The 13,079-nt window shown below is 48.3% G+C and overlaps 4 protein-coding genes across 4 annotated transcripts; 2 read left to right on the top strand and 2 right to left on the bottom strand.

Annotated features, from left to right (window-relative positions):
• F4812DRAFT_441483 (Pkinase-domain-containing protein) lies at window positions 1-4,775 on the top strand. The gene is made up of 3 exons (XM_047935245.1): window positions 1-710; window positions 1,091-4,236; window positions 4,293-4,775. The coding sequence occupies exons 1-3, from the start codon at window positions 466-468 to the stop codon at window positions 4,556-4,558; spliced, it is 3,657 nt and encodes a 1,218-aa protein (XP_047786981.1). The 5' UTR covers window positions 1-465; the 3' UTR covers window positions 4,559-4,775.
• An 850-nt stretch (window positions 4,776-5,625) lies between these two features.
• On the bottom strand, window positions 5,626-8,153 carry F4812DRAFT_452747 (RabGAP/TBC; the record flags this gene model as incomplete). Its single annotated transcript, XM_047936397.1, has 6 exons — window positions 5,626-6,842; window positions 6,899-7,041; window positions 7,126-7,652; window positions 7,714-7,875; window positions 7,943-8,060; window positions 8,131-8,153. 6 exons carry the CDS (start codon window positions 8,151-8,153, stop codon window positions 5,626-5,628), a joined length of 2,190 nt encoding a protein of 729 aa, XP_047786980.1.
• Window positions 8,154-8,412: 259 nt separating this feature from the next.
• F4812DRAFT_441465 (uncharacterized protein) lies at window positions 8,413-9,818 on the bottom strand. Its single transcript, XM_047935244.1, has 4 exons — window positions 9,695-9,818; window positions 9,571-9,638; window positions 9,411-9,498; window positions 8,413-9,355 (listed from the first exon to the last, which is right to left on the bottom strand). Exons 2-4 carry the CDS (start codon window positions 9,589-9,591, stop codon window positions 8,655-8,657), a joined length of 810 nt encoding a protein of 269 aa, XP_047786979.1. The 5' UTR covers window positions 9,592-9,638; window positions 9,695-9,818; the 3' UTR covers window positions 8,413-8,654.
• Window positions 9,819-10,027: 209 nt separating this feature from the next.
• Window positions 10,028-12,401, top strand: F4812DRAFT_149741 (uncharacterized protein). The gene has a single exon (XM_047929704.1). It carries the CDS (start codon window positions 10,381-10,383, stop codon window positions 12,244-12,246), a length of 1,866 nt encoding a protein of 621 aa, XP_047786978.1. The 5' UTR covers window positions 10,028-10,380; the 3' UTR covers window positions 12,247-12,401.
• Window positions 12,402-13,079: the final 678 nt, after the last annotated feature.

Genomic DNA, 13,079 nt, shown 5'->3' with positions numbered 1-13,079 from the left:
ACCTAATGCACCTTAGGTACCTACCTTAGGTAACTTTATTCTTTTCTGCCTTTCCTCTCTCTTTCTCTTTCTCTCTCTCTCTCCCTCTTGGGTACTAGGCGAATTCTTGATTAATTTAACCCCGCATAGTCTCCGCTAGCTCTCAGCTTAAACCCTCGCCTCAGATACTTTTGATACCTTTTTTTTTTACTGTACAACACCCTGCCCGTTATTCCTGCGTGCCTTGCGTACCTTAGACTCTAGAGTACTTCCCAACAGTATCTTATTATCCTTATCCTCTCCCATTTAAGTTTTTTGGGGGTTCTTTTCCAATCTCGCTTCACTCTAAGTCACCCCATTCAGACATTATTGCGCGCGCAGGCCGTAGCACAACTTCCATCATTACTGTCCGTCAATTATGAACCAGATTCATGGTGGATATCAGGACTGCGGTGAGTTTCGAGGTTGAAACGACGCATCATCTTCATGCCCATGGCCACTGATCCCGCTGCCTATCCACAAGGCGCCGAGAACATTCATCAGGATGCAGACCCAGAACCACAGCGCGGCCGCGGCTCCACGAGGAGCAATAAGCTGGCTGCACCACTGCGAATACCCAAAAACCGCAGTACTGGGAATCTCGCCGTTGTGGCTGAATTTCCCGAGAGAGGGAGGTTGAGGTTCTCTTTTGATGCCGTATCAGGCGCCGCAGAATCTGACCAAATCACAAGGTACGTTTTAGCGCAAGGCGGTACCGCCTACGAAATCCGAGAATAGATGCACAGGGCACAACGGGGGGGAGGGGAGCATATCATTACCTATTACCTACCTCTTATACCTCCTTGGCCAATGTCACATGTATCTACTCAGCCGCCTTATTACAAGGTACAAATCAGAGTCTCCCGTCCGCCAAGAAACAAGTGAGATACAAAAAGGAAGTTAGGCGGAAGGAGAGCCTAAAGGGGGGGGGGGGGGAAGAAAGAAAGAAAAGAAAAGAAAAAAAAGTTCTGAAGAAGACGAAGACGAAAGCCTAAAACTCTTACAGTTTAAATCGCCAAATTTGGATTAAAGGTCACAAGTGACTAATATCTTGATTGTGTCAAAACAACAGATCTCCTATAATTACCGAACACGATCATGGGCTGGGTATCTCCGGTCTACGACGCATCCGCCAGCATCCCACTCCTCGCACTCCTACCATGCCTTCGAGCGCCGTATCTTCGCGAAGTACGTCTGCCGGCCTCCCTCGCTCCACCTCGATGTCTGTGATGCTCCCTTCCGGACATCATACCCCACTATTGGGCCCTTCGTCTCCCAACTTCTCCGAAGACCTCTCCCGCTTTCCGTCTGAGTCCCTGCACTCCTTCTCCTTCGCCCACCAATCCGAAGAGTTTATACACAACCGTCAAAATGTGTTAAAACGATCTATAGAGTTTATGAAAGATCGTATGGGATGGGCTGTTTCATCGAATGCTGCGATGGCCAGCGCTCAGGCTAGGGTTTCCGGTGATATTGAAACCCAACATATGCTTGACCTTCTTGCCAGGGCACAGTTAATTGGAGCTGGAAATTTGCCAAACGCCGACCCTTCCATCATTTCGGGCCCGTTGACTGGTCCTGCTCAAATCCCACAAGGTAACGTTTTTGAGAAGGACTTCATACCGAGGACAAGTAGTCCCGAGTCTTTCCTAACACCGCATATATCTCCAATGGCCCGAGTACCTCCTACGGATCAAGCTCCAGTTACCACCGCGCAGCCTACAGGAATTGAAAGGGGCGACTTGGAACCAAAGCAAGCAGATTCGACTCAAGAGCAACCGGATTCTGAGAACTCATCGAGGACACCGACGAACGAAAGCGGTACCACAGCCAAAACATCCCCTCCTATATCTAGACGACCGAGCTTGAAAAGAACAACTACGGATGTAGCGTCGGCCGAGAGACAACAAAAACTTGTGGACGCCATGGCGCAACCCTTCCTTGCTGGCTCGTCCGAAAGTTACTCCGAAGCATTAGTATCTCCCATGCTCCCACCATTAGCTATGGGGTCGTCGCTCAGTTCAACCGGACCTCTGGGATGCGTACATGGTCATGCAGCCCGGTGGGTTCCAGCCGCGCAGGCCATCTTTACTACCGAATCCAAACCTCCGTGGACGATATTGGCTGCGAATGACTTGGCCTGCTTGGTATTTGGAGTGACGAAAGCCGAGGTCCGCAAGATGGGAATCTTAGAAGTTGTGCAAGAGGAGAGACGAGCTTGGTTAGAGAATAAACTCCTTCGCGCCGATCCTGACGACGTGGGGCAGGCACCTGCGCAGACTGAACCACAGCCTGCTGCTCCCTCGGTTGGCTCAGCATTCTTAGGGGGTCGTGGGGGTATCACAGCGCAGTTACTAAGTAAGCCAAACTCGAGATCCCAGCCACCAAAGACCCCAGCTCGGCGTGCGCAGACTGTCCACAGTGGAGATACTACGCCATCGAGGTCCCGAGGCGCGACCCATCGCAGCTCAAAGTCAAGAGGGGTGCTGCTTTGCGGCGACGTTGTCCCTATACAAAAGCGCAATGGAGCAACGGGTTCTGCGAGTTTATGGGTTAAGGAAAAGAGAGTAGGCTTGATTTGGGTATTAGAGGAAATCCACGAGGATGTTGCCTTCGTAGGCCTCGACGATGATGGAATTGTCACAAAGATTTCCGGAGATATGGGCCCAATATGGGGAGATGAAAACCTACAACCCGGTATGGATATCGGAAAACTGATCCCTCGCATTCCTCGACAAGGTATCGACCCTAGATATGGCGCGATAGACTACGCTCAAATTGCGAAACGCAGGTATTTCACTTGCCGAAATCGTGCGAAAGTCAATATTCCTGCCATAGTCGCGCAGACGAGGGGCCAGGCGGAACTACGCGTTTCAAGTTTTCCGCATATCGCAGGCATTATCGTGGTCTCTCCGGACACACTCCGGATCAAGAGTTCAAACTCGGCATTCTGCGGAGCCCTCTTTGGTTACGAAAAGCCTGAAGGGCAGTCGATCACCAACCTCATTCCACACTTCGACAAGGTTCTTGAGATATTGATTGATCACGACGGAATACATCTTCAGGATGGCATTGTAGTGCCAGAACACAGCTTCAGAAAAGCATCCACTTTGCTGACCTTACAAGATGGCAAGCCAGACGCTACAAGCGATTTCCTAAATCCTAACGGACTCCCAGCGAAGCACCGCGACGGTTCTGAACTAAAAATAGACGTTCAGATGAGAGTAGTACAGAGCGAGAAGCACACTGGTAATGATTCAGGAACAAGTGATGATGAGTCACAGGATAGCGACATCGAATCAGAGATGGTCTACGCGTTATGGATCACCTATTCCCGCCATTTACATGCATCCAACGTTAAGTCGTTAGCAGCTACCAGTTCTAAATCACCAATATTGTCCGGAGCGGTATCTCCTTTACACCAGCCATCCCCCGGTCAAACGCCAGCGCACACGCCGATGGACATGAGCTCAGATACGGAAGAGGCCAAATCCAGGCCCAATTCCGCTGCGTCGGGGTTGTCCAAACAACTTAAAGCGGCTGCGATAAACGCGGCTACCCAGCAGCTCACTGGATCAGCCACAAATTCGGAAAAAGAATCAACATCAACAACAACATCATCATCACCACTACCACTACCACTACCACCACCTAAAAATGATGCTCCGCAGCGGAAAAAAACAATTGAAGATTTTGTTATCCTCGAAGATATGGGTCAGGGTGCTTACGGCCAAGTAAAACTAGCACGATACAAGTACAACGGCGGGAAGAAAGTTGTATTAAAGTATGTGACAAAGCGGCGAATTCTTGTGGATACATGGACCAGAGATCGACGTCTCGGCACAGTCCCCCTTGAGATACACGTCTTGGATTATCTCCGAAGAGATGGCTTGAAGCACCCTAACATTGTTGAAATGGAGGATTTCTTCGAGGATGAAATAAACTATTACATCGAAATGGCTCCTCACGGATATCCCGGGATGGATCTCTTTGATTATATCGAGCTCCGAGCTAACATGGAAGAAGATGAATGCCGGAGCATTTTTGTCCAAGTTGCTAGGGCGATACACCATCTACACATAAAAGCAAAGGTGGTTCACCGCGATATCAAAGACGAAAACGTCATTTTAGATGGTGAAGGGAATATCAAGTTAATCGACTTCGGAAGCGCAGCATACATCAAAAGCGGGCCTTTTGACGTCTTCGTAGGCACTATTGGTAGGTTACCGTTACCCTTGATCAATATTTGGTATATCAGCTAACCTAGATTCTAGATTATGCGGCTCCGGAAGTGTTAGCTGGCAAGCCGTACGGTGGTAAGGAACAGGACGTTTGGGCTCTCGGAATCTTACTCTACACCATTATCTACAAGGAGAACCCATTTTACAGCATCGATGAGATAATGGACCGTGATCTAAGGGTACCATATGTGATCAGCGAAGAAAGCATTGACCTCATCCGCTGCATGCTCGACCGCGACCTTACGCGCCGATACGACATCGAACAAGTGCTTCAGCATCCCTGGTGCCAGATGGATTAAGGACGTGATGATAAGGACGGGGAAGAACAGCTGGGCTGTACGATGAAGGCCTATGGGAGGATATGAGGAAGTAAAGGGGGTTTTTTTTTATACGACCGGATTTTTGGTTCTATGGGCTAGCTAGACTGTTTATTGGAGAACAGGGCAAAACAGCAAACAGAATTGGGGAATGAAGACAATTTACTACTGCATGATACCTAGCTCTCGAAAGAAAAAACAACAGCCGCTTTTTTTTTCCTTACTCTCTCCTTGGCTTTGGTTTCCTTTTCCTTTTTTTTCTTCTTTGCTCTGGTGTGTTAGTGTGCTTCTTTCGACAGAATCTTTCTTTTTCCTATGACACGAGATGATACGACTTGACATATATGTACACGGTAGGAGAGCAGAAAAAAAAAAACCAAAAAAAACTACAGAATGTCTTGTCTGGCTTTGTTTTCCGGAGTTATTGTTCCTCTTACTTTCATTGGGCTCTTCGGGAAACAGGTACCACCTAGCGATGGTGATTTATCATTATTATTGAGATATGTCATACCAGCCCGAAACGTGCCTTTTTCTCTTTTCTCCTCCCCTTCTTTCTTGTTTATATACTAGGCATCTCTCCTCATCGCATCGTTATCGGTTTGGGCAGGCATACTTGTCGGGTGGGATGATGGAGTTGGGGGTTTAAGGATATGGTGGGAATTGAAGGAGTGGGTTAGGTACCTACCTGTCAAAGTCAACGAGAGTTGATACAGAGCAGAGGTAGTAGTGAGTTGAGGTTTTTTTTAATAAAAGTAGCTAGCTAAGTTGAAGCTAAGTTCCTAGGTAATAAGTAAGGCGTAAAAGCCTGGATTACGTGGGTGGAAATGAAGAAGTATATGTTGAATTCATTGAATCTCCTTCGTGAGCTTTACCATTTTTGCTTCGTGTCTTTACGCAATATAGATGGGCGTCTAATACACGTCATATATTCACATCGGTCATGCTCCTAACATTATCGTCCTTAGATATCCGCTCATCTCACGTCGTCATTACACCCATAACCCCGCCCCCCGAACCAATCCACCTTTCCTCGCCCTCTTCCCTTGACCTCAACTCTTCCCCTTCCTCCGTATCTCCTCCATGCCAAAGATATTCCCCGGCAGCACGGCGTTCCCTTCGTCGTCGGCCGCGACCTCGCCGAACAGGAACGCGGTGCGCTCGCGGTTCGCGTTGGCGGACGGTCTCTTCCGGTGCGAGGACGGTTCCGTCGCGGACGGCAGGTTCGAGGGGAATATGGAGGGGGAGGAAGACGAGGGCGCCGCGTCGGGCTCGAGCATCCACGAGAAGGAGGACTGGGCGAGGGTGGACCGCGTCGGGATAGGGGGTTGGGGGCGCTCTAGCTTCTTCGCTATCGTCGCCGCTGGTGCGCCGGAGCCGAGCGGATCCCCGGCGTTGTCGTCCGTGTCCATTTTGTTTGAGTCTGCAGCTAGGGGCGAGGAATTGGTTGGGGAGGGCTTTTTGTTTTCGGGCTTTTGGGAGTTTTCTGCTTGGATGGGAGCGTCGAGAGCTATTGCAGAGACGGCCCGGCTCAGGGGCTCGGGGTCGAGTTTCCTGTCATCACCCGTGGGCGTATCCAACCGTATCGACGACACTGCTTCTTCCTCATCCGGAAGATCTAGAGTAGAATCTTCTAGGTAGATTTTAATGAATTGTATCTTCGCTGCAGCAATCTCAAGGACATCTTGACATTTCCGTTTGTCTTCTAGATCCGAACTTGCAAGGCTCTTCAGGGATGAAAGAGGTTCATCTAATAAAGCTGCTAGGCGCCTATTTCTCCGATCCAGCGTTGCAACGGCTCGTACTGTCGTGTTCGAGTTTGGCTCGTTTATGAGATCCCTTCCCGCCTTCATAGAGCTCCTAGCTTCTTGAACATTGCGGCGTATCTCTACCATGGCGTCGCGCACTGCTTGGTTAATGCCGAGCTTCTCTCCCCTCTCGAGGACGCCCTTAGCCGCGCCTTGAAATAATGCCTCCACGCCACCTTGTGGCGACTTGAATCGAGCGGGCGATAAAGGTGACCTAGAACTAGCTAACTTCCGCCGTATGTTAGAAGCCGAACTCTTAGGTGTAGGCGCTTCATAATTAGCCTCTAAAGGTGAGGGAGTTTTTCCAGTATACTTTGCTATAAGTGAAGAGCCTCCAGCTGAGTCAAGATGGTCTCTAAGATAAACTGCGTCGTCGACAAAAGTATGTGGACCATGCTGTGACTGCGGGGGTGGATATTTAAGTAGTAATTGCAACGCAACGGTATAATCAGCATTAAGAACTACCAGGTGTTAGCGAATGGGCTAGGGTACGTGAGTAGGTAAACTTGTATCTTACGGCTCCATCGGATTCTAATTAACATCGCCGTGCAAACCAAATCTATCAGTGTCAATGACGGGTCTACGGAAAACAGGGTATCCCAAAGTACGAGCATCTGGTTGAAGGGGAATTCGCGGCTAAACAAGAGACGAATCCAGCGGCTACGATGAAGCGTAAGAATCGTTAGTGATTAAAATTTCACTTATAATTGTGGGAAAGAAGAAAAGAGGATGGCTTAGGCTTACATTAAGAAAACCTGGGGTAGAATTTCAATATTCTTGAGGTGAGTTGACAACTCGGGATCTACCTTAAATAGACAGACTTCGTGTATATATTGACTTCTCTCGACGATGGAGGATGTTGTAGGTTGCTGGGTGAATGTAGTGAGAGGCGCATCCGTTGCCGATTCTGTAACTTCGTAAAATGATCTTGCATGGTCCATCACTTTTGAGAAGAGAGCGAAGGCATCATGTTCGATAAACGAGGCGGCTAACATTTCCAACATTTTTTCATCGGCCGGACCACTTGAACTGATATCTGCTGGATCGATAGCATCATGTTCTACAACATAAACAATTGGTGCTAGAAGCTCATGCATGCCCTGGCGATACCCGCCTAGGCCTGGATTAAGTTTACAATACACGAAAAGCACATCGAGAATAAGCGTCTGGATCTCGGGCTGGTGATAAAAGGGTTCATCTGGTAGCCGTTGAACATCTTGAAGAATCTCAGCCCTCAGTGCTTGATCAAGACGAAGGGTATTCCAAGGAGACTATCTCAAGTTAGCATTAGTGAAATAACATATGGATGCCACATTGAGGAACTTGTCTTACATTGGCATCATCTGCCAAAGGGTCGGCTGAGTCAGTCGTGAGATACTCGGGGTGGTTTATATATTTTAAGAAATGATCCCTCAAAGAGGAATATGTGCTTCGCGTCTCCGAGATGGCCTGAGACCAGTCCGCGGTACCGGTAGACTGGCCGAGTAGGAAGATCTAAGTGTCACGGGTTAAACTCTGCTGAAGGTATCTGGCACTGGAGAGTGACGACATAACGACATACCTTCCAACAGATAGACCTACATCCCGAAATGCAGGGGCTGCTCGGGCCGTTGTCTCTGACGGCTCGTTGCAGACCTGCAAGGCTAGTGCTATGCTTCAGAGTCTCTTGCCATCGTGTGCTATGTCATGCCATGCCGGAGTTTAGCTGGGGACGATACCTTATCTAAAAAGAGGGTTGATTGGACTCACGTCGACTCGACCAAGGATCTCATTATGACTTCTCTAGTGTATTTCTCCAGCTATCCCAATCTCCTATTATAAGCATTGATATGTGTTTACTTACCTTAGGTTAGGTATATGTTAACTATGTTAGTTGGAGAACGGTTAAGGGATAAACTGGTATGGAGTTGGAAAGGCTGGCTGCCAGCTGACAAGCCATTGGAGGTGGCGGTTTTGATAAGAAGTTGAAAGCCCCCGCGGTAAAGTCACCTAAGTACGTGTTACGTCAGCTTCAATGGCTTTGACGCTAATGCACTTTAAAAGGTCACACTACTTCGTACATACATAATGGATTGTATATTATGTACAATTAGGTCTGAGATGTACGTGTACGTATACGTATAAAACATGTGATACCCTCCAATATAATTAACATGACTTACACGACTTACATGAAAAGGAGATCTTCGTCGGGCGTTTTACAAACTAAGCTAACCTAGGTAGATATGGGTTATGTCTATTCCACATTGCCGTAGAAAATGTGCTAGCACCAACTATAATTCAACAACCAAAGGTTCCTCATCTCGCAATGCCCGCCATCGGTTGGTGGACTCGAGTATGCTCCAGCAACCTTTTACAAGAAATGGGAACTTTTTTATAAATCCTTCAGTCATTTCCCATCCTTCGGGTTGCCAAGGATCGCCCCAAGCTATCAACCCACTCATTTCGATCATGTGCGTTTGTCCAGTAATTGAACCTGCCACAGCTGTATCGATGTCTTCTCTCTTGTAAGCTCCTGTCGCCAGTATCGCGTTATCGCGCATTTTCTTGTCTGGTATGAGATCAATCCACGGCTCATGTGGCGTATTTCGTTGCAATTCTGTTTGCTGGAGAGACTCGGGGATAGTGGATGGGGCCGGGAAGAGCGGCATGCCCATCCAGTGTCGAGAACATTCAGCAGCAAAGGCGTTCTGCATACCCAGAATCGCCATGTTAGTTAGAACGCCGCGGATGAAGTTGTATTGTACTAAAGGGATTAAGTGGTCTAGTGTAAGTGGAAATATTATTGTTTGATCCCCCGAAGCACCATGGCTCCCCTGTAACTGCAACTTCGAAAACTTAACCATCAAGGAATAAGCATCGCGTTGTGTCTCGCGTTCTTTGCCCTCTGGTGAATGACATTGCTCTACCTGGCCGACTATGACGGGGTCTGTTGACTGGCTTTTCGTCTTCGATAGCAGAGCCTTTCGTCTTCCTACCGACGTTTAGGACGAGTGTTGAAACGAGGCTATACTAGGCGCGTCACTTACGATGTGCGCGAACGTTAAGGCGATTCTGCAACTTTCGTCTTAGTTTTGCGTCCTTCAGACCGGACCAATCTTCGTCTGGGCCAAGTGCCTGAGTGTCCCACCCTAAGTTAGTAAACCCAGATACTGCTTTCCCATGATGGGGATCTTATAATTAGCCTACCTCCGTTAGAGTAGGCACCATTGTTTGGATCAATAGATGGTCAAGTGGCGTGTCTTTGAATATAGGTTCTTTCCTAAAATGAGCCTAGGATATAAACGCGTACGCATAGATGCAGTTGGCTTACATAGAACGATGGTGGTGTTTCTAAATAGGAACTTGCGGAGTTACCTGCAGCACCGCGGCATTGACTACGTGGTTGATCATCGTAACATTGGGGAAGTTAGGTTAGGTATTACATGGATCGATCTCTCATGGCCACCTGATGGCCACATACTATACCCTAGAGAGCATCCCATACGAAGCTAACAGGGGGAGTGAGCACTGAAATATTAGGTACCTATTGTACAATACAATACTTAATACCTATAGTGAGGTATTCACGGTCATTCCTTTTTTACGGCTGCGACGGACCTTGCATTTGCGAGCAGTAGGTATAATATATAATAATTAGATTAGAAGCAACTAAACAACCCAAATAAAATTTAAATGCTTGAATTGTTGGGTTAGATAGGTACCTGAGTTGTACAATCCCGCTCGTACCTATCGTTACCCAAGGTACCTAGGTACCTACTATTTTTAGTTAGTGCATATGCTACCCGAAAGCTTGCCGGGGCCCGGAATCCCTGCCACTGGTCCCAGTCCGTTTAAACCGTCTCCGATTCTCTCAGCTTCAGCCTCAACGCCAATACTTTCTTCATCTTTTTTTTCCTTATTCCAGACACAACGAATATAGCTTGGAATGCGCTTTGGTTTGTTCCAGTTATGCATATATGCAAAAGCTTAATAAGCCAGTATTAGCGTCTAGGTGATATGTCCGCGGATCTCTTTGCTGCCTTCGAGGATGCCTCGGACCGTTCCTCAAAAGGGCAACAGCAGAAGACCTCCGTTCAGGCTTCCTCATTCGCGTCAGATCCATTTTCCTTCGGGCTTGGAAATGTGACGAATTCTAGCTATAATACGCGACAAAATGCAAGCTCCATATCTCAACAATGGAGCAACGGATCAACACAATGGGGCCGCCAGCTGCAAAACACTCAACGGCCCTCAGGTCCGAATACTTGGTTAAACGCACCGTTGCAATCCAGCCAGTCGAACACCAAGATAGAAGAAGATGATGACGAAGATGGTTGGGGTGACTTTGAAGTTGCAGAGAATTCGAATCAGCCGCCTGCCCCCTCGGTGGCGTCGACTTCTCTGTCGGGCGCAACAACTAAGGAACCACAAAACCCAGCATTACTGCGAACAAGAGTTGTGCGAGCATCAACAATGGACCTTATAACTAATAATTTACTCGATCTTAGCAATTTGTCCATATCGCAGGGCAAAACAGCCCAGTCCTCGTCAGCGCAAGCGGCAGCTAAGCGAGTCGAGTTGCCAACACCCAAAACTGTTTCTTTGGGGACACAGAAAAAGGTCACCAATCCGAATCCAAATGTCTTATTCGATGCCGATGACTTCGGTGGAGAGCAGCATGAAGGAGAAAATGACGAGGACTTTGGAGAGTTTGAGACGGTTGTCTCTCCTGCGCAAGAGGTGCCGGACCTCTTATCGATGGATTCCTCTACGACTCCAAAAACTAATACTAAGCCACGAGCTGCTAATATGCTTTCGCCGTTGAACTTGACCAACCCAGTTTCTTATCCACAGGCACCTCGATCTCCATCATTCCAAGAAAGAAACCCCTTTCCTGGACTTGCTGTTGCTACACCGACAATAGACAAGCATTTCACAAACGACCCAAAAACGTCGCCGGTGACTGCGTGGCCATCCCTTAACGCTCAGAAATCTGCAGGGAGCGAGGGGTTTGGCGACGATTGGGGCGCATTCGATGACTTCCCCGACGAGGAAGCAAAGTCCAACACTAAGACCAATTCAGACTGGGATTGGGATTCAATAGAGTCGGCTCAGCTTAAACCACCCACAACTCACGCACCGCCGCCGACAGCACCTAAGCCTCAAAATTCATCTTGGGACTGGGATCCTATCGATATCAAGACCGAGCAGCAGACTACTGAGCCGAATAATGACCTACCACCAACTAATGTACCTCCTCCGTCAGTGTTGTTGTCATTATTCCCGGAACTACTCGCCCAGGCCAATACGTCACTGTATAAACCTATCAGTGGACAACCTTTCTCTATCAAAAACCGCATTTTATCAGACCCGAAGACAATCGAGTTTCTCAAGGGCTACTTGGCTCTAGCCACGGTTTTAGCTCGTGTTATCGCTGGTCGCAAGCTAAGATGGCATAGAGACAAGTTGCTCTCGCAGAAGATGTCCATATCGGCTGCGGGGAGCAAAGGAATGAAGCTCGCTGGTGTTGATAAGGCACAGGCAGCGCGTGAAGACCGTGAGGCGGCTGATGTCGTCGCTAACTGGAAGGAACAAATAGGTCGTCTTCGGTCCGCAGTTGCGGCTGCTAATTCGTCAATCAAGAATAAGACAGAGCAACTGAAGATTCCTGAAATCTCGGAATCAATGCACATTCAGAACGAGAAGATGGTACCGACTGCTCCTAAGGCGTGCGTTGTCTGTGGCCTGAAGCGTAATGAAAGAATCCCGAAAGTAGATTACGAAGTCGAAGATAGCTTCGGCGAATGGTGGGTTGACCATTGGGGGCATCTGGCATGCAAGAGATTCTGGTTACAGCATGAGAATACCCTACGGCAAAGATAAGTCTCAAGCTTCACCGGCTGTGGCCAGTCGTATCGAGATCCACACTACGAATAAATACCAAAGGCAGGCAAGCTCTTATCTTCTTACCCAATACCATCCGTATCATTTTCGATTACAATAACCAAACGCCGGGTGCCTGCCTGTCTTCATAGATTAGCTTTTCGCCGCCGCTTCCCCGGTCATTTACCTTGAGTACCTAGTAACGAACGATGGACAATATATCAACTACATGGAATTATTGTAATACTATCTTAGGGCCACAAGCTGCGCGATAACAGCCATCCTTCATCATTTCTCGCTGTATGATGCTATGATAACATTCAGAAAGCGATACCCCTCAACCAACAACAAACATTCATCTAACAGCGGTTTGGTGGCTAGCCAATTAGCGGCATACGAGCAAGGAGGCTTACTCTGGAGTCCTTCCCCGGCCAGGCGCCTCGCAGCAAATTGCTTCTGGCTGCTTCTCCCTCGGCAACTTGAGACGCCTCGTAGATTGCCACTTTGGGTGGGGGTATGACCAGTCCAGCGGGATGGAACCTCACGAGCATGATGTTAATTATGACACATCCAACCGGCCGTTATCTCCATGTAAAACTCGTTGCCCGCCTTTGCCGCGCCTGGGAAATATGGCCCCTAGGAAATATGCAGGATCGAGTCGCACAACATTATGCACCTCGCGGCTTATTCTTCACGAGCCTACCAGCAAGGGATTAGTGAGCGGCCTGAATCAGGGTGGCTGCCGAGCGCCGCCTTCAACTTAGGGCTGTACTCGATAGGTGAATCAACTCCCCCGTGTATGTACGGACACACTATGGCGTGACCTTCTAAAA

Source organism: Daldinia caldariorum, assembly GCF_022478825.1.
Source record: "Daldinia caldariorum strain CBS 122874 unplaced genomic scaffold F4812scaffold_18, whole genome shotgun sequence".
Classification (NCBI taxonomy): domain Eukaryota; kingdom Fungi; phylum Ascomycota; class Sordariomycetes; order Xylariales; family Hypoxylaceae; genus Daldinia; species Daldinia caldariorum.
This window is presented reverse-complemented; position numbering and strand designations above follow the sequence as displayed.

Bases quoted from the DNA above. Each gene is read 5' to 3' on its own strand.
- F4812DRAFT_441483 (XM_047935245.1), top strand. From the start codon at position 466: ATGCCCATGGCCACTGATCCCGCTGCCTATCCACAAGGCGCCGAGAAC. The intron at 711-1,090 runs GTACGTTTTAGC...TCAAAACAACAG, and splicing joins GAATCTGACCAAATCACAAG to ATCTCCTATAATTACCGAAC. The intron at 4,237-4,292 runs GTAGGTTACCGT...CCTAGATTCTAG, and splicing joins CGTCTTCGTAGGCACTATTG to ATTATGCGGCTCCGGAAGTG.
- F4812DRAFT_441465 (XM_047935244.1), bottom strand. From the start codon at position 9,591: ATGGTGCCTACTCTAACGGAG. The intron at 9,499-9,570 runs GTAGGCTAATTA...TGGGACACTCAG, and splicing joins TGGTGCCTACTCTAACGGAG to GCACTTGGCCCAGACGAAGA. The intron at 9,356-9,410 runs GTAAGTGACGCG...AAACGTCGGTAG, and splicing joins CCTTAACGTTCGCGCACATC to GAAGACGAAAGGCTCTGCTA.
- F4812DRAFT_149741 (XM_047929704.1), top strand. From the start codon at position 10,381: ATGTCCGCGGATCTCTTTGCTGCCTTCGAGGATGCCTCGGACCGTTCC.